The sequence below is a fragment of the Patiria miniata genome, unplaced genomic scaffold (assembly GCF_015706575.1).
Source record: "Patiria miniata isolate m_02_andy unplaced genomic scaffold, ASM1570657v1 HiC_scaffold_24, whole genome shotgun sequence".
Taxonomy (NCBI): Eukaryota; Metazoa; Echinodermata; class Asteroidea; order Valvatida; family Asterinidae; genus Patiria; species Patiria miniata.
Window position 1 is genome coordinate 16,867,421 of NW_024037063.1, and position 19,310 is coordinate 16,886,730.

Sequence of the window (19,310 nt, forward strand, 5' to 3'; positions counted from 1 at the left end):
AGTACAAAAGCAAACGCGAGTTTGTGAACAGCGGGAGTTTTCGCGCTGCGAATTTGCAAAAGTTGAACACATTTCAACTCCGGCAATTTCGCAGGAAATGCTTCGTGACGTCAAATTCGCATCGCATTCGCATGAAGTATGATCAGGCTTTAAAGGCGCAAGAATGATTTGCTTAATTACAAAGCGGTTTTTGTTAAAACCTTATAAACCTTACGCCTGTAACCGTCATAAGTACTTTAACTAGATGGCTATTTACCTACAAAGGATGGGTTAAGCCAAACAAGTCACCGTGATTAAATACACAACTGTTGGCTATACCATGTTGATTGCCAACACTCTCCACAAGACGCCCCCCTACAACAAAAGGCCGCCAATACTTGGGGGATTAGCGAGTCTACTTGCCTCACTGTATGTGTTTGGCACTGCAGTCATGGGGCTTCAAGTATCGACCGGTCCTGTTGCTCCCTAACAACGGGGGCAAATACACCCTCACGACGGACAAGCCACGGTATGAGAGCGGTACATGTATTTCTAATTCGTTCATGCATGCCATAAACTGATGATAGAAGTAACCTCGGACTGACAATTATTAAATGTCAAGATTGAACGGATCAGAAAATGTAGTGGTAATAGTTTTTGACAACTGTGATGAGATATAAGATATAAAATTGAAGTGATTTTTCACACTATGAACGCAAGGAGAAATTCGGGACCCGTCTACGTGGATGCTTATGGCGGTATTGCAGCTGTATTCAGTGGTGACATGGATCGCTACAGGGCCAAGGATAAGAACATGGAGGCACCCGTGCGCTACAAGCGAGGAAAACGCCGGAAAAGTATCACCGTGACAAGGAAGGAGACGATGCCTGCCATTCGGTCTCAATCACCCGCGCCCCTACCACCGCGTCCTCGCCCGATGAAGCGGAGTGACTCCAGCATATCCCGGGTGTCGGTTGCCTCGGAGTTCGCAACCATCGCGGAGGATGCAGTCTGCGATGACTTCCGGGGAGAAGTCAGGCAGAGTTATCCTCCAACGGCTGGAAGACGGGTATCTTTCTCATCAGCTTCTGAAACACCACCGGCTTTATATAATCGGCGATCATCCTCATCTTCGCTTGTGGGGAAATCGTCTTACGACGAGCCTCCCAGACGTAGAGTTTCCATTGTCAGTCTGCAAAGAAGCGACTCGACTGTCTCGTCTCTAATGGATTTCAACCCGAGGCGACTGTCCACTGTATCAGACGCAGTGGTAATACGGAAAACTCCCAAGCCATGGCGGCGGAATAGCGCGGACGGGTATGTGGGACACATTCGCCGGGCATCGGCTGATGGAAACACTTCGATGTCTGGGCGGAGGTCCTTCCCACCCCAGTCGACATCTCGGAGGTATCATCAGGCATCGGGTCCGGCCTACCAGTCCTACCCTCCTCCGGACATGGGGGAGAAGTCGAGAGATGTGTTCGAAGGATCCATGGCAGATAGGGACGGTCTGAGCTACGAAGCTACGCTTAGGAGAGCTTCCCTTGCCTCCATTCACGAGATGCACCATGCCATCACATTACTCAAGAACCAGAAAGCCTTGGCAAAACTTCAAAAGGCTCAAGGAAGAAACTTTCAAGATGGCTCGACAGGAGGCTACGGCTCGCGAAGATCCTCATTAAGGGGATCATCTCCAAGGCAATCCGTAGGCTCTGGGTCAAGCCGCGCCAGGGGTAATAGTACTGCATCCTTGGACGCTCATTTAAGGCGATTATCCATCAGCACCTCGATACAAGACATGCACCAGCAGATGACCCTGATCAAAGAGAAACAACTGGTGAAGCGATTGAACTCAAGAGTACAGTTCTCCGTGGTTGAAGACGCCGCAAGGCCGTCAGAGAGCCGGCGGGGGAGTTTGGCCAGCGGGCGTCGGAGGAGCAGTGCAGGAGGATCGCCAATCAGTGCGGCGTCCATGAGTAGTATGACCGGTGGCCGAAGTCGACTGGGAAGTCAGGATTCGGATTCTTACAGCAGGTTTGTACAAGGCTTAACATACGAGTAGAAATACAAATGTAACTAAAGAGAAATGGAAATACTTAAGCTGCGGAGTTAAATACTGACAATCATTTTAAAAACACTGAGGCAACCGCAAGTCGAGGCATATGTGAAATAAACTTCCCACCCGGTTCATATTCGTGAGATTACATATAAATGTAAGCGCATAAAAAAAACGTTGATGATTTTTCTGCTGTTTTCCCAAATCCAACAATTTGCGCAAAATAATATTATATGAATTCCTTCACGGTAAACAAACCACAACAATGTTTTGGTTGTTGCAAGGACGTACTTTCCCAATACATAGTATGTGAACAGAATAGGTTCAATTTTATACCGGGATTTTGCATCTGAGAACGTCACCAAAACATCTTATACGAGAATTCCTGAACAAGTTTTCATTTTACATCTTTACGTGTTCATGTATTGTCCTCTTTACAAGCACCCTGTTTCATCGCTCACTCGCTTTTCGCGACATCATTGCCATATCGAAGCCAATACAAGGTTATCCTTTTCTAGGGTCCTACAACTAAAACACGGCTTTGGAAATCGATTGTTCAAGCCAACAAAGAGATTAGCATCGTATAGGCCTATTATACATGCAAAATTTGCCTGGAACCTGGGCCGTTGAACAAAACTTTCGTGCCCAGAAAATCTGAACCGCTTCATAAAAACTCAATGAAATCAGAACCAGCCTACGATACTATTCTTTTGGATTAATGCGAAGGCCACGAATGAAGCCTAGAAAATTTGTTTTCTCAACGGGCATTATATCACCCTCTAGCGTTATGAGAACATCTTCACACGAGGCATGCAAACACTTATGTGGAATCTTCTTTCAAATCTTCAAAGGGTCCCTCTATCTATCTATCTTTAGCTTTCTAGTGGTTTGTTCTGACACCAAGTTAACACTGATCCTTGGTTGCCATGTTAGCGGGCCGTGATTTGTTCTAATCCTCCACATGGTACCTGGGAGGATTAAAGAAATCTGAAAGATTGAAATAGTTCTTACGTGGATTCAGTTTTAATGTTAGATCTAAAAAGAATCTCCTTGTGAATCTGGTCGTGAGGGAATTAAAACACAAGGAATGTTTTCATATATGGCGGAAATTTGTCACAGTAAACAGAGTTGTCAGAGACTTAAAAATTGAACTTTAGATGCAACGTCCTTGTATAATTTATGACAGTCCGTATACTTCAAGCTTCAAGGGGCAAGTCACTATGGTCACAGACAGCAAGTTTTCACACTAAACTTTGAGGAAACCGAATGCCCAAACACCTGAAGGTGGAACAGAATGAGAAAAACATTTTTCCATAGCGTTTATGGAAATTCCTCCTTAATATAAATCCCTTTTTGGAGATAACCTGAAACCATTTGGCTATACATGTATGTGACCCCCAGCACAAAACCAGTCGGAACTCCCACGGCCACATTTGGAGATACAGCCAATACATTGTTCAGCAAAGTCTTGCGAAATTCAGATTTAGACATTAATTAAAAGTTTGATTAATGAATATATTTCACTTAAATGACTTTCAATTATGCATGTAAGCCAAGTTACATCGTAATTTGTAAATAGCCGAACTGCCGAAGAAGTTTAACGACAAATTTCTCGATTTAAAAAAAAAAAATTCTGTGGCCCAAAACTTGGGCACTGAGAATACATGTACAACTCCGTCAGATTTGGTCTTATCTCATATCAAACTTATTCAATGGCCTTTCATTTCACTTAAGCCCAAAATTCTAGTTTTCAAAAATTGGTCCAAGTAACTGGTTTTGTGCCGGGGGGTCGGTCACATTATTGCCTCGTACGGTTGCATAAAATGATAGTTATATTGAAAATCATAGTTGAATTGTTAATTTTTATTTCCAGCAATAGTGACTACAGTTCATCATCTGGGTCGTCATCGGACTACTCCGGATCCTCCTCTGAGTATTCAGAATCTGACTCAGAAGACTCACAATCATCCTCAGACGATGCAACATCTTCCGACTCGGACTCTGACACTTCCAGTGATTCCGGCAGCGAAGTGAGTGGGAGCGGCCTGTCATCCCAAGAGGCTCACGGCTCCAGTGATGACGACCGCTCAGTAGCCTCGTCCGCTGGCACTTCCTCCACCGACACCGACTCCGGGAACGGGACGCTCAGCAGCAGCCACGGGTCCAAGACCGAGGGGCAACCGAAGGGTATCCAGGACCTGGCTGGCCCATCGGGGTTGGGACGGATGGGTAGGGTGTCGCCTAAGAGTCCGCCACACACGGACACTCGGGAAAACCACTTTGACTTTTCGGGCACCCATCACCCAATGGTGCAGAAGGGTGCAGGGGACAATGGTGCACAACAGAAGGTGATGAAGGGGCAAGCAACGTCCAAGGCATGTGTTATACTTTGAGAAGTGGGTCAAATTTCTTCATAATTCTTTCACTCCGGTTTTTTTTTTTATACAACCATACCTGTACACACAATTAAAACTCTTTAAGGCTCAAAACAAAAACCCACAAAATCGCACCTGAAATGCTTTCAAAATGTTTTCATGTCTTTATTTACAGCATACGGAATTTGCACTGACCACAAACTCTGATATAGATTATTGCATTAACATTCCACGATTTAATATGAAACCAAGAAACGGCTTTAAGTTATTTACAGATTTAAAGAAGTATACCCCGTGCTCTCCCCAAAATTGTTATTTTTTTTCTCAGAACAAATTTCCAATTTGTATGTTTTGTTTTAATAAAAAATGTATTTGATTCTAATTTTGAGCGTCTGCGACCCTATTAAAAAAAAGAAATTTCATTTTGAGCCTCACATGACCCCGCCCTGTGAGAGGTAAAAAATCTGGCAGTCAATAAATCATGTTTTTTTCGGAAGATAATTCAAAACTAAAAATGTTGGATTTTTTCATTCGATGTCTCTCATTCACAAGTGAATAACTTCTCTATTCCTCAAAAAATAGCAATTGAAAATACTAATCTATGTTTAGAGGTGAAACTCGAAAAAAAGCACAGGGAATGCATCTTAAGTGCATTGTACACGGAACAACATACCATAACTTGGCACTAAAGCAAAAATCCCCATAATTATTATAATACTCGGGCTAAAGTTTCTTGAAAAATTAACAAAAGAAATGCATCAGTTTGAAGAAAATGATTAAACAGAAATAAAGTATGTGATTAGCGCCTCAACAATTAGAAATTAAAGCCAATCAGACAGCATAATATTCTGTGAGTTATAAAGTGACGCTTTAGACATTCTTACACTTTCATTTTAATTATAGTGTCTTTCTTTTATCATAGAAAATCTTTGCAAAAATTATTTCCATTTTTGTTCCTTTTTTCGAACTGGCAGCTACAAATAAACAATTGAATATATATAATAAATGTGATGTGCTGTGACTGTACCTCTGACTAATTATTTTTGTCTGATGCATGATTAACGTAAAAGCAAATTATTGAATGGGCATGCAGTAATTACTACTAGGATGTCATTCAAACAATCAATTGTGTGGGTTATTCCGTTACTTTCTAAAATTCCATTCATGGAAAACCACTTGGTGAATATCCTTTCAGAGAATGCAACTTCACCCGATCAAAAAAGTTCTGAAGCCAAAACCCTAAAAAATATCTACGCACTATATACAAAACCTTTCCCCCATGGAAGACAAACACACAAATCTGCATTACTTGGTGAAAATAATGTCAAGCCCAATGTTCTGAAAAGGTGAGTACATTTTATGGTTGGTTCTTTTAAACTTCTGTTGTTGACATAATTTATAGTTTGAACTATTGATCCAAAAATGAATTGGCTATTTGAGTACTTAAAAATGTACACGACAGGGGAATGATTTATTGATCAAAATGAATTCAGATTAACTGTAAATTCAGAGAAACACAAGTTAACACTGGACACGTCATTGAAATTTACAGAAAAACATTTTAGATGTTTTGCTTTTCACAAACATTCGATTTTGTCAACCTTTCACGTGCCATATTAAGTTGTTTGTTTCAAAATCACTGTTGGAAACAAACTTTTACCAAGGATTTCTCCAAAGTTAATAAATATCTTTCCTCCTCTTTTGTCTTACAAACAAGGGTAACGTAAAGATGTAATAATATTGTGATTTTAAGATTAATAAATGATTGTTTTTGATTTTCCAAGCAAGATACACATGCATGGGTTATACACAAAATACAAAACTCTAAACTCAGGTATAATCTGTTTATATGCAATAGTTTCTAAGCAATTAAGGCAAACAACTTTTTAATGCAGCTTTTCCGTGGCATGGATAAGTAATTCTCTGAAGCAAGCTCACATGGTTCAGTTGTCAGCATGACGGAAGCAATAATCTGATCCCTGGCTGCATGCCAGGCGGCAGGGCTGGCCTGATTTGGTGATGCCATTACAGAGTCGCTTGCCTGGGGTGCTAGCTCGGGAACTCCCAGGGGTACTTGGTCTAGAACTGAGAAGGAAAGAACCAAATTAACCATTCAAGGTCATTACACTGCACTTCAAACAAACTAAGTGTGGAAAAACAGCACTTCATGATGACTTAAACTAAAAGAAGTATTATATAAAACATTTGGTTTTGCTGTAATTTTCTGAAACAGACGGATTTTTTGGGCTGGTATTTTGTAGCAAATATTTTTAAACCCCACACCCTGTGTAAAGTTTTGTGTTGACGGATGATGGAAAAACCAAGAAATAAAAAATGCTGTTCTGGTCGTCTAGGTCCCTAAACCTACTTCAGACAAAACAGAGCAATTTATAGATAATTTAGGAAATTGTCAGGTCAGGGAACCTGACTAGCTGGCTTGCATCACTTCACAAATGTGTAACCAATTATAACCAAGAGGTGAACTGAAAGAGTCATTTTTTTTGGTTTGCAAACCATCGTTGAAAACTGATAAAAAAATCCAGCTGTTTTAGAAATTGGCAATATACCGGGTGCCATAATTTCACAGGATGCTCCAATTTTAATGCTTGCCAATGTTGTACACTGCCTAACCCTTTCCCATTAGTACTTGCACTACACTGTACATTTGCGTATATAACATACAATGTAATAAATGTATTTACTGCGTGAAAGCAACCCAAACTTTAAAGGCCTTGTTTCAGAGGGTTGCAGATGCCCAAAATAGAGACAAAATAAGGCAGTTTTGGGGTTTGCGTTTAGATTGAAAGCATAAATGGTTAACATTTGTCTGTATGAAAAAAAAAACCCATGAATTTGCCGAAGAGCACAGACCTCTTTAAGGAGGAATACATTGTTACCCTATTTAATGAAATCACAGACTGATATAAAACCTCTGAACCAATGTAGCTTCTATAAGCCCACAGATATTCATTGGGAATGACAAACAAAAGAGATATTAAGTACAGGTACATGCATGAAATGCAGGCTACAAAGATACTGTAGACAATTATTGCAGGAGTACCTCAAGTTGACTAAACAACATGTTGGCCAAGATATGGCTATTACAGTGGACACTTGGACATTGTGCCAAATTTAGTTGTCCATGGAATGAGGCTAATGAACTCCCTTCATGACAGAAGATGGCCATTTGTGAATACTCATGAGCTCCTTGAATGAATCATATTATGGTATTCTCTGTACTTATGATACCTAGTACGAATGACTTATTATATTCTGAATGTGCACAAACATGTAGCATCCAGTGTTGTAGTCCAGCCTTTTCCCAAATCCTTTCACAAGTCCTTTTATAACTCCTTTGTTCACAAGTCCAGACACAAGTCCAGACACAAGTAACAGGATGAACAATGACAAAGGAATGCCTTTGTTACAGTTAAATTGAATACTTGTAGCTAGTGATTTGATGGACTTGTGGGATCTGTTGATGGACTCGACTACAACACTGGTAGCGTTTTTGCGTGAGCCTTGTATGAGTCTGCCTAAAAGCCGGTTCACACTCAGCGTGAAAGCGAACGCGAACACAGATTTTTTACGTCGGCAAGTTTTCGTGCTGCGAATTCACAAAACTTGAACACATTTCAACTCCGCCGAATTTCACAGCGAATGCTTGCTGATGTCAATTCGCTTCGTATTCACATTCGCAGTACAGTATGAACTGGGCTTAACTCTCTCATTGTCAACGTTGAGGGGGTAGTTGTGCACTGAAGCTACAGGACATTTATACAATGTACCTGGATGGTGTACCCTCTCTCTGACTCCGTGGTGATGGCACAGGCTTGGGAAGCTCTTGCAGGGCTGCAGCAAGATGTCTTCTGGCTGGGTTGGTGTGTCTCAAGTCACCAAAGCCCAGGATGGATGGAGATGAAGGCATTGGGGTCTTGAGGGAGGAGTCCATGGGAGTTCCTCTGACGTCATTCCTGACAAACATGAATAAATAGTCTTAGATAAGAAAAGCAGATTTACAAAGTATGGCAGATAGGTCAATGTAAGTAGGGAAGGTTTTTATGATTATCATACATGTATGCTCTAGTATTTCATGACCTGAAACGCAGCTAGTTCACAACGCAGCAAACATGCCTGACACAATTCTTTATTTGAAATATATGGAAACGGATTTGAAAACGATCCGTAGAAGTTAGCAATTCAAAATTTTAAAGTTGAATGAATTAAAAATGATAACAGAAAATGAGGGTTATGTCTTGGTTAGCAAATCTGTTGGTTAACAAAACAAGAAGATCAAGCTTACAGATATAGTCCATCATTTGTGCATTTTGTTCGTTTGAAGCAACGAAAGTGTTCAAAATCTAAAGAAGGGTACTGAACAACTAACCTGATGAAGTTTCAGCTCAGCTTCAGCTGTATATTCCGAGAAAAACAGCATTCTAGGATCTCAATTTCAAATCAAAAGTTGCTGAATCATGTTTTGAATTGTTTTGAATTGCAGCTATCATGGCTATACGCGATGTCGCGCACTGATCCGACGAATTATAGCAACCGCGCGCGCCTGTGCGTCGTGCCAATGCTTGCGCGCCCTGCGCCGAATAACAAAACGAACTACTAATCGTTCAATCGATCTTTCAACCAAGTATGTTTTTCAACAATAATACGCCAGTTACTTTTTCGGATGGCTGCAAATGATGGACTATAGCTTTAAGTTGAGTTGTTAGATTCTAAGATAAATGTTCATTGGTTCATAGCGAGAAACAACAATTCCCTATCCAGGAAGAGAAACTATGAAACAATGGAGTCAATCAATGCATGTACATATGCTGAAGTTAAACTCATGTTATTGACGGATACATATACAAAACAGATAGAAGGATTTGCTGAGCTTCAAGCCAACATCATAGCTGCTAACTTACATTTTGTCGACTGACTTGTCATTGTTGAGTGTAGTGAACCAATTATCTGTCACATTAGAGCCAGTCAATGTAGTGTCATTACTGAAGGCACTAGACTCAGACAGCATGCCGCTGTTGAACATATGAGAGGTATGCTCCCCAGTTATGGCTGACAGGTCAGTGGGCAAGGTGTAGTCCTCATCATCAGAAAAGTCGCCAAGACTTCTAGTGAAAAAAAGACATACATGTATGTATATTGTTCAAGGGGAACTTTTCTTAGATACTTCAGTTTAAGCTCAAACTTTAAGTTCTGTACGAGGTGTCCCCAAAAAGTCCCTCTGGAGGGTATACAGAATTCTCGTAATTTATGAGAAAAAAAAAATCAAATTCAATTATAGAATTGATGAGCCCCAACATGTTTCTTTCTTGTGTGAAGTTTTTGTTGGATTCGGTTCAGTGGTTTTGAAACGAAGACCGTTAATGTAACACCAGTCCATTTTGCTCCATTCCAAGTTTGACAATACAGGTTGTCCCAGAATAAAATGTCCCTCTCAGGGTTGTAGCAGAATGTTTTAAATATCCAATGTTATTTCCACTTTTCTTCCAAAATCGTAAGGCATATTTATTGTACTATTTTCTGTAAAATTTCCATCGGATTCGGTTCACTGGGTTTGCAAATAAAAATTATGTAGCACAGTACATTGTACTATTTTGCACCATTCAAAGTTTAACATTGAGCTTAAATTGGCTTTTTGATTAAATTACTAAACTAAACAGGAGGAATACTATTGTTGACTTTTTTCATTGTTTACTGTGGCTAATATGTACATATAATATCTTCTTTACTTATAACAAAGGAGTGTCTCCAACACCTGTTATAACAGTTCAAAGTGACTCAGGACATTCAGGCAGGGGCGGGCCTGAGAAAACAGAAACACATTGTGTACGCTCTCAATGTATGCATTGTCAAACTTGGAATGGAGCAAAATGGACTGGTGTTACATTAATAGCCTTTGTTTCAAAACCACCGAACCGAATCCAACAAAAAAATTTCACAAGAAAGAAAATGTTTGGGCTCATCAATTCTATAATTGAATTTGATTTTTCCCCCTATAAATTATGAGAATTGTGTACACCCTCTACACATTTTTTGGGGGGCACCCTGTATAAGAAATGTAAATCTAAGTTCTTGTAATCTTGAGTAAGTCATAGATATGTTTGTAGCAACCTTGTTCTTGGAAAAAAAAAGAAGCTAACTGTATATTCTTAAATCCTGAGAAATTGAATTTTGACTACTTTGATGCTTCACTCATTCACTACAAGGTGTTGATGTCCATGAGATACAGTTTACTTGTCCTAGGCCACATCACAAAGTTTGAACCATTTTCTCTTCATTTCCTACACTGAGAAGAATATAAAATGATGCTTAAGCACAAATATACCAAGCGGCTAGCGAAGGCATTGGGACTTACCCCAGGGATCTATTGACTGCAGGTGGCATGATAAATCTGGGAGTGACATGCTTGCATTGGCATGGAGAGGCAGGAGTATAGTCTGCAGGTGGTTTAGTGCCTAGGGCTGCATTCCAACTGCCTTGATACTTCAAGATCAGCAGCACAACCCAGTTGGCTGAAAGTAATAAAGGGTTAACATTTATTTTTCAAAGTACTTTTGATTTTGATTGTTTTTTGTATGTGTGAAATCACTTGACCATGTTAATAATACGTGTACATGTGACATTTTAATTATCCTTAAAGATTGATTCATAAGTGCCTCCAAGTTGAAGCCATCATTATAGTTTTGTAGTACACAATCAATATATAAAATCCACAATTATTCTCATCGCGCATACATGTACCTGCAATGCTTTTTGCATACAAAGTTGTACCCTGGATCAGTTTGAATTACCAATATACATGTAAGATGGAATTTTGCGTCGGGGTGATGTAGATCAAATTAGGTTTTTGCCCTTCGCCGACGTATAAACACTGTGTACTCAGTGTGTTACCTCCCAAGTGGAAGTTGGAAAAACCGATCCCGTTAGCTCGGTGGTCGAGTGGTTAGACATCTGCACTAGAAAGCAGGAGGTCGTGGGTTCGAGTCCCACCCGAGTGATTTTTCCAACTTTTGCTCAGGAGGAAATTAACACACTGAGCATACAGTGTTTATACGTCGGTGAAGGGCAAAAACCTAATTTGAAATATACATGTAGTTTGGTACTGAAACAAAAAGTGCCTGTTTCAGCAGGGTTGAGGTGGTGTTAGTGGGTCACATGAATGTGAAGAACATGACCTTACATGTACATGTATGCATGGTGAGTGGACAAAATTTATTACACACACATTTGTACTTGAATGCAATGACTTAATTGATAAACACGTTCGATTGGAAATATCTCAGAAGCTGCGGGCAAACGAATTCATGTCAAAAAAAAATTCAGCTTTTTGACCGTGACCCCATGATGACATTTGACCCCAATTTGGTCATGTGACATATATGTTGCTGGGCTACTGATACTTTTGACAAAGTTCGGTTGAAATCGGTCAAAATATGCAGGAGCAGTAGACAATGTCAGTGTTTGTTACTAACAGAGAGACATGATGATTTGTTTGAGCTGTTATCTCGCAGCTAAAAAGAAAAAAAAAGAATGATAAAAAAGAAAACAATAAACAGAACAGGAAAAATGGAGTCCACAAACTTACCAAGAACCACTCCTGTAATGAGGATGGTCAGGCCAGAGAAGTCCAGGCTGGCTCCGTGCTTGACCTCAGAGATTGCATTGAGTGGGACCAGGAGCAGCAGGACGATGCGGGAGAAGGTGGGTGTATGCAGGAAGGTCACACAGAGAGAGGCCAGGAGGAAATAGGCACAGTGGGTAACACAGGTAGACAACAGGGTCAGATTCTCACCTGAACAGAAAACAGTGACACTCATGCATGGGTTTAGAATGCTGTTTAATCTTAGGATATCAATCAACCAGATGTCCAACAGATTTCAAACTAGCATAGAGAAATCAAGATCTTCAGAGCTCTCTTTTGTAGCGAGGATTAACTCTCCTATTATTTAAGCAGTCACAGACAGTCAAAATTCACTTCCACTTCCTCTGCTATACTTTTATCAAAGGCTACATTGTAGTCACCAGCAGTCAGATCATATGCCAAGCAAACACTGTGACTAGTCAAACTGGGTCAACAGACAAGCAGGCAAGTTGTGGTCACAGCTGTTTTATCACTCACCCGGAGTAAAAGCATAGCTGCATCAAGTTACTTAAGCAGGCCAAGGCAGTCAATCTTGCTTTACTTGAGCTGGGAATTCTTACGGGTTGAAAACAGTCACTTGATTGATTTTGACTGCGTATGTTTGTATTGGAGGGTAAAAAAAAAAAAAATCCTTAAAGTAACACAATGATTTAGAATGGAAGCCTTTGCTTACGTTCAAATTTGTCTATTAGAACCCATTATTGGGGTACCACCATGCCCATGCGGGTTTCTTAAATCATGAAACAAAGGCAAATGAACATTTTGGAAGCCCCATTGGTCAAAGGAGCATAGAGTCTGTGCATGTACATGTATGACCTGCTGGCAAGCATGTTATCACCTTGTAATGACTTCTTATTGTTATTAAGGGAATAAATGTGTGCTCGAGAGGTTTTAATCACTCTGTTTAAGACTGCTTAGAGTCTGGGTGCTGATAATTACCCGAGCCGGAGGCGAGGGTAATTATCAGCACCCAGACTCTAAGCAGTCTTAAACAGAGTGATAAATACCGACCGCGCACATATTTATTCCCATTCATAAATACCTTTCCGGTACAAAAAATCAAGGAATTCGTTCAAAAAAATCCCGATTTTGATCAACAAGTTCACTCCAGCTTTTTGAAACATCCTTCTGGCAAAATAATGGAGTGTTCAGCTGGCGAGTAGGATGTAAACAACCCTTTATGGAGATTGACGCGCGCGTAGCACGTTCTGTGCGATGTTGCGCAGAACGCACCTGGTGCGTTGCGTTTTGAATTTAGAACTATAAAATTCTGACTCGCTGGTAGTGTTGCGCATGCCTACGTGAGGATTGTGAACGTTCAACCAATGAAACGGTAAGAGGCACTGGATTTTTAGGAGTCCACATTTTATGTGACACTGGAAAAGTGTTTAAGACCAGCTAGCCATGTCTTTATCATCCGTTTAAGACCGGCCACGTGACAGGCTCTCGACCAATAGGAATGGCTAAACTGTCTGAGGTATTTATGAATGCCAGATTATAGTCCATATGTACAGAAGTAAATCTTACGATCCTATGTACATACTGTAATACACTTCTACAATCTGCTGATTTGAAGTCATAATTACAACAGAAGTGAGTTGCAATCTGGCTTCAATTAACACTCACCTAAACCACCCACAAGGGAGGTTAACCAGCCAAGCCGTTCATCAATCCCAGTTTGCATGTCGTTAACCAGGTTTAGCAGGTAGTTGATAGTATCGTTCATCTTCTTCAGGTTATCTATGGTTTCCTTGTAGTACTGGAACGTTTCATCTTGGAAAAACGTCACATGCTGCATGTTTCCATCTGGAAGAAACATTTCAAAACATCAGAGTTTTAATCAACAGTTTATTTGACCATTAACAGCAAGGTTCATCACATACACATATTTCTTTTAACATAGTTTGTATTGTGAATTAGAGTCAAACTCCACTGATTTGAATGTCAGACTTTTGTGCTTGTGGAAGACACCATTCGTCACCCAAGTTCTAATGTATCTGATTGCTTGTCCCTACACTGAAAGAAAAAAAAAGGACAATTTGAGGTTAAAATTAATTTTACGAAAAAATGTTGAAAAGCATCAATGTGTATCTCGCAGGAAAGCATAAAGTGGTTTAAACCTTGCTCACCCTGTACTGAACAATGTTGAATAAACAACAGCAATAATGTCTTAATTAAGATAGCTTTAACAAACATTTTCCAACAATACAAATGCCAAACATGAAATCCTAGAATTTGTTGGGTTCCTCAGCATGCATGTCAGGATTTGGCCGACTTTTATGATTCTTCTTAACCATTGACTCTGATTAGTCTAAGACCAATGTCCTTATTGCCTTGTGATCTAACCTAATTTATCAAATGCTTCTTTAGCTTTCCGATGGATGCTTGTCAGGTCTTTCTGTAGCTCTTTGTGGTTTTGTCTTATATCCTGATCCTGGTTCAGTAACTGTTTGGTAGCATTATCTGAAATGAACAAGAAGGAAAAAAACATACTTTTTAGACAAATTTAGGACAAATTATTTTTTCCCCCCGTTTTATGAAATTTGTCCCATCAAATCCTAGTTGATCACTACCAGGTAAACAACAGGTTAAAAAAAAATCTGTATTACATACATGAATATGAACATCTCTAAGAAAATTTCAGTAGCCAAGGCAAGCCAGTTTGACACTTTTGAAACCTCTTTTTCAATAAGGGAATAAATATGTGCTTGGCCGGTTTTAGACACTATGTTTAAGACCGGTTTGGAGTCTGGACGCTGATAATGACCCTCGCCGAAAAATACTTTTTCTGTCAAACAGTCAATATAAGTCAAAAATTTTAAATTTCCAACAATTTTTTTCAACAAGTTTATTCTTGTTTTTTTAAACACCCCTCTAGACATGTTATGGTATGTGCCGAGGATTGTGAATGTTCAACCAATAAAAGGGTAAAAGGGACTGGATTTCATAGGAGTCCGAATTTCATGTGACACTGGAAAAGTGTTTAAGACCAGCCAGCCGGTGTTTTATCAACCATTTAAGACCGGCCATTTGAGGGGCTCTCGACCAATAGGAATGGGTAAACTGTGTTAGGTATTTATGAACGACAGGTAATGCCATGGAAAATTGTTTCATAGAGGCTCATGAGAAACAAAAATTATGTGGAAATACAACCAAAAATTTCACAATCCCATAGGGGTAGAGTTTGAATGTTATACAGTGTTCAGTCTGTTTCTGTATTGAGAAGACTGACACTTTTACTAATCCAATTAGCTTAAACGTGAATCACCTAGTTGTTGTCTGATGTTGTCTGTCATTTGAGCCAGCTCTCTGTGGCCTGCTGCTATCAATGCCTTCTCACTGGTCAAGTCCTGCAGATTCCCCTGGATGCTTTGCTGCAGTTCACCCTGGAATGCATGCATACACAATGGCATGTTACAATAGATCTCTCATGATTTAGAAATGTAGGAGTCGGTTCATACTTCAGTGAAGATCGAAAAATGGTTGTCTCATTTGATCTTTTCTTTAAATAAACTGGCCTGTTGTCAGCTAGGTCTGGGGTACGAGATGAGACATAACAAAATATATCCACTGATTCAGAGTTTCTCATATGACTTAGTTTTAACAAATTTCTACTCTTTTACAAAAAACTGACAAAGAACAAACCTACATTCATTGACATTTCACAGTGGTATTAGGAATCCCCAGCGCCCATACCGCATTTTAACCTGTTATATCAACTCTACTACATTGTGCAACAATGCATGGAGTTATACGGTGCAACACAGTGCATCAGGTGTAAAAGTCTGTTGGACCTTGCGGCATTGAGCCATCAACACCAGTGCACAAACGGCCAATTCTGAAACAATAAGAGCTAGTCCCACTGAACAAATGCCACAGATGTATAATCAATGTTGCAGTCGGTGACCACAGACTCTGAGGTGGTTTTTGGCCTTGAGATGTCTGACCAGATAGATCTTGCACATTCAGAACACTGTGATAAGTGTTGTATGTTGATGGTTCAACAGTGTTCCTACTATTCAAAATACCCTATGAATAGGGTTAAATGAAGAATTCATGGAGTACTACGAGGCTTTCAGTCACTGGTTTCTGTACAAATATATTTCAATCAGCTGACTCAAGTAAACTCCATGGTGGAATGGTTGCTAATGCAACCCAAGAAAGCCAGTACGTTTATGAACTTCTCTCACACAGTCTAGGAAAACACTGCATGCTGTAAATGGCAAACCCTTTGGATACCTGCGAGTCCTTCATAGCTGCTTGCTTCTGAATTATCTCTTGTTGTCCATCTGACATGATCTGTAATGTGTCTGAGGCAACACTCTGCAGAGCATCCTGCCCATCCTGCAGCCAGAAAGGAGAGCTTTTCAGATTAAGGCATACACAAGGAATTCTTTCAGGTCAGTAGCTGCAAACATTTTCAACTGTTGAATTTACAATGTACATGTAGTTTAAAGTTGAAATTGAAGCACCAAGCAATGTTGGTCAGTAAGGTTAGCACAAACAATTGACAATGTTGACGATGCATGAACTCTTTAAACTGCATACTTACACCAAATTGCAGATGAAACTACATGCAGATTTTTATTTGTCCTGTCATTGATTCATGACAATCTAGGTAAAAGCAATCACCACGCATGCTTTATTAAATACTTCATAAAACATGCACTGCTATAAATTAAACTCATGCACAATGCCGGTAATTCTACTAGCACTGACTACACTATCACAATGGCTAAACCTTACCATTAGGTTTTCCATAACATTCAATTGATCGGCTGCAGTGGCAGCAAGCTGGTTGACAGCGTACCGCGTCTGGCGCTGGAACTGTTGCTGTCGTACACCGTAGCACACAGAGCGGGAACGGTCACTGATGATGTGATACGTGTTCCACGTTGTGGCATCCATACCTCTGGTGCATTCTGCCAAAGTCTTTGAAAAGACATGTAATAAACAGTCTCTGAGTGGGCTTAGTATTTCAAACATGTCAAGCAAGTCATTTGGTAAAGTTTGACAGAGCCAGTCTACATGTCTACATGCTGTGCAAGATTGCAAGACAAGGATTTACTCAAATTGACCCAAACAAGAAAAATAGCAGTAAAAACGAACGTGTACACAATTAAGGGCCTCATATTCACATTGATAAAAAAGCACGATTTGAAACCAAGGAAAAGTTGGCAATTTCAAAACTTGTAAATGTTCTCAAATACTCATTTTTTTGGGTGGCTAGATAAGTTTAGGGGACTGCATCTTCATTGGTATAAAGCTAAGTACATGTACACTGTAGATGGGTGTCCAGTGATGGGAAATATAATTGTATAATATTGGATGGCTTTGAGGTGGATACAAGAATACATTGCACGAGCTATTGCAATATATTGCATGAGTCGAAGACGAGTGTAATTTTGTCATGGCGAGTGCATTATATTCTTTTATCCCTTGCTGTCATCTGTTCCTTCTTCATGTTCTTGTCTTGCTGTCGTCTGGGTATGTTGTACAAAAGCATACAATACGCTGATTTATTTTTACTGCTGGAAGCCTGATATAAATAATAATTTATGATATTGTGAACAGTTTGAAATTTGAAAGGGAGATCTAGAGTTCAAATGTTTATGTAATCATTCACACAAATTGAGTACCGGCACATCAAGATACAAGCATACACACTTGTTTGTGCCTATATCTGTCTTTCCCTTTATCCCCTTTACCATATCCTTGGTGCAAGTGAATGTTGGGCGCCCTTCAGATTGTGACTGACAGTTCAGAAGTGCCACGCCCAATTTGCCTAATTCCTCCTCTGTAATGTCATTGCAAGATGTCTCCAAGTCGGCAATCACCTAGGGAAAAAAAGACAAACTACACGTATGAAAAAAATGTTATATTAACTTGAGTAAACCAGTTAAGTGGTGTTTCCTTCATACCAATTATGGTAAAAATTGAACTAGTTGAAGCAAATGCCATGAATGCATGCACACAAAAACCTTGAAATTAATTTTAATATGCAACATGTTCATGTTGTTTATACTACTATTTCTTCCTTGGTGCGACCAAGCTTGGGTGATGACTTAAAAGCTAGAAAAAAATATTGAATTAACAGTGAGTCAGTGACTGAGAAACATTTCCAATTTTAGGAAATACTTCGAAAATTTTCTTGACTCTCCATTGACTGTGTACACAACTGCTGAATTGGCGTCAGGGTGCAACATTCTTTCCCCCAAAAAATGACATAAAATACTAGCCCCAGTAAACTGGGGCGCTAGAACTCTCTTGGTGATGATGACACCTACGGTAATCCTTACTTTTAGGACACCTCTATTTTGTACGAGTTCTGTTCAAAACTGACTTTTGCAGATGACTGTCCAGTACCAAAGTGACTTTTGCAGGCTAAAGAAGTCTTTTTTCTTCAGACAAACTCATGTTAGTTATAATTTTGAAAGCACTTTCAAAGAAAATGTGACTTTCCTACCTTTTTTTGCAGTTCGCCATCTTGCTTTTTAAATTTATTTTCTGTTTGTCATCGTCGTCTTTAACCCCTCATAAATCAAAACCCTGCCCTCTTTCTACAAAATCAAACCTGCTGATATTCAAGAGGTGTCATTGCCAAATGTTCAAATGTGTCAATAAATATCAGAATGTCACTTTTGAGTGTCATAGTCAGCTGTTTTGGTGAGTCTTTTAACCTTATATAGGAAAGGGGTCCTAAAAGTAAGGATTACCACACCTACCCTATGATGACACGTATCCAGTTCAGACAATCCAGCCATATAGTCTTCGCCCGCCTTCAAAAATCTGTGCTCTGCCGACTTCATTTCAAAAGGCGCCCGACGGGAACTTGCCGCAGAAGAACCCGCCGAAGGGTCCGAAGTCGTCTGCTCATCCGAGATCTCGGGTCGAGGCGAACTCTCTCCGCCAAAAATCCATGAAATAAACGACCCATCAACTCCCAAACACAGCACAGGAAGGATCCCAATTACAAAAAGCAATTTCATGTTTGTGTCAGTCTTGCAAAAGATGATTTTGTCTTGAAAGTTTTCTTCAAAACAGTCGATATTTTACGACAGTAGCTGCGCTTGTGCGCACCAAGAGTTGAAATATTGCGCCACAGAGTCTGCAATTACTTACGTCTAATTTGATTGGACAGCTTTTAATCATTCCGCGTAAAGCTCTTTCTGATTGGTCAAGTTTTACATATAATTTCCGGCCTTTAAAAACTCGTGTCTTACTCCCAACCTCTGTTGTCGTA

The 19,310-nt window shown here is 39.9% G+C and overlaps 2 protein-coding genes across 3 annotated transcripts; one reads left to right on the forward strand and one right to left on the reverse strand.

The window, feature by feature from the left end:
• Nucleotides 1-396: 396 nt before the first annotated feature.
• On the forward strand, nt 397-5,436 carry LOC119732678 (clumping factor A-like). Its single transcript, XM_038206313.1, has 2 exons — nt 397-2,013; nt 3,909-5,436. The coding sequence occupies exons 1-2, from the start codon at nt 689-691 to the stop codon at nt 4,426-4,428; spliced, it is 1,845 nt and encodes a 614-aa protein (XP_038062241.1). The 5' UTR covers nt 397-688; the 3' UTR covers nt 4,429-5,436.
• LOC119732677 (protein brambleberry-like) lies at nt 4,555-19,188 on the reverse strand. Of its 2 annotated transcripts, none has more exons than XM_038206311.1 (12): nt 18,793-19,188; nt 17,776-17,904; nt 16,814-16,999; nt 16,307-16,411; nt 15,336-15,453; nt 14,414-14,530; nt 13,694-13,873; nt 12,011-12,217; nt 10,781-10,937; nt 9,330-9,533; nt 8,199-8,384; nt 4,555-6,495 (listed from the first exon to the last, which is right to left on the reverse strand). In XM_038206311.1, the coding sequence occupies exons 1-12, from the start codon at nt 19,054-19,056 to the stop codon at nt 6,354-6,356; spliced, it is 1,995 nt and encodes a 664-aa protein (XP_038062239.1). In that variant the 5' UTR covers nt 19,057-19,188; the 3' UTR covers nt 4,555-6,353. The 2 variants fall into 2 exon arrangements, with proteins under 2 accessions (XP_038062239.1, XP_038062240.1); XM_038206312.1 differs by having other exon boundaries at nt 6,354-6,495; nt 9,330-9,530; nt 18,793-19,056.
• Between the last annotated feature and the right edge of the window lie 122 nt (nt 19,189-19,310).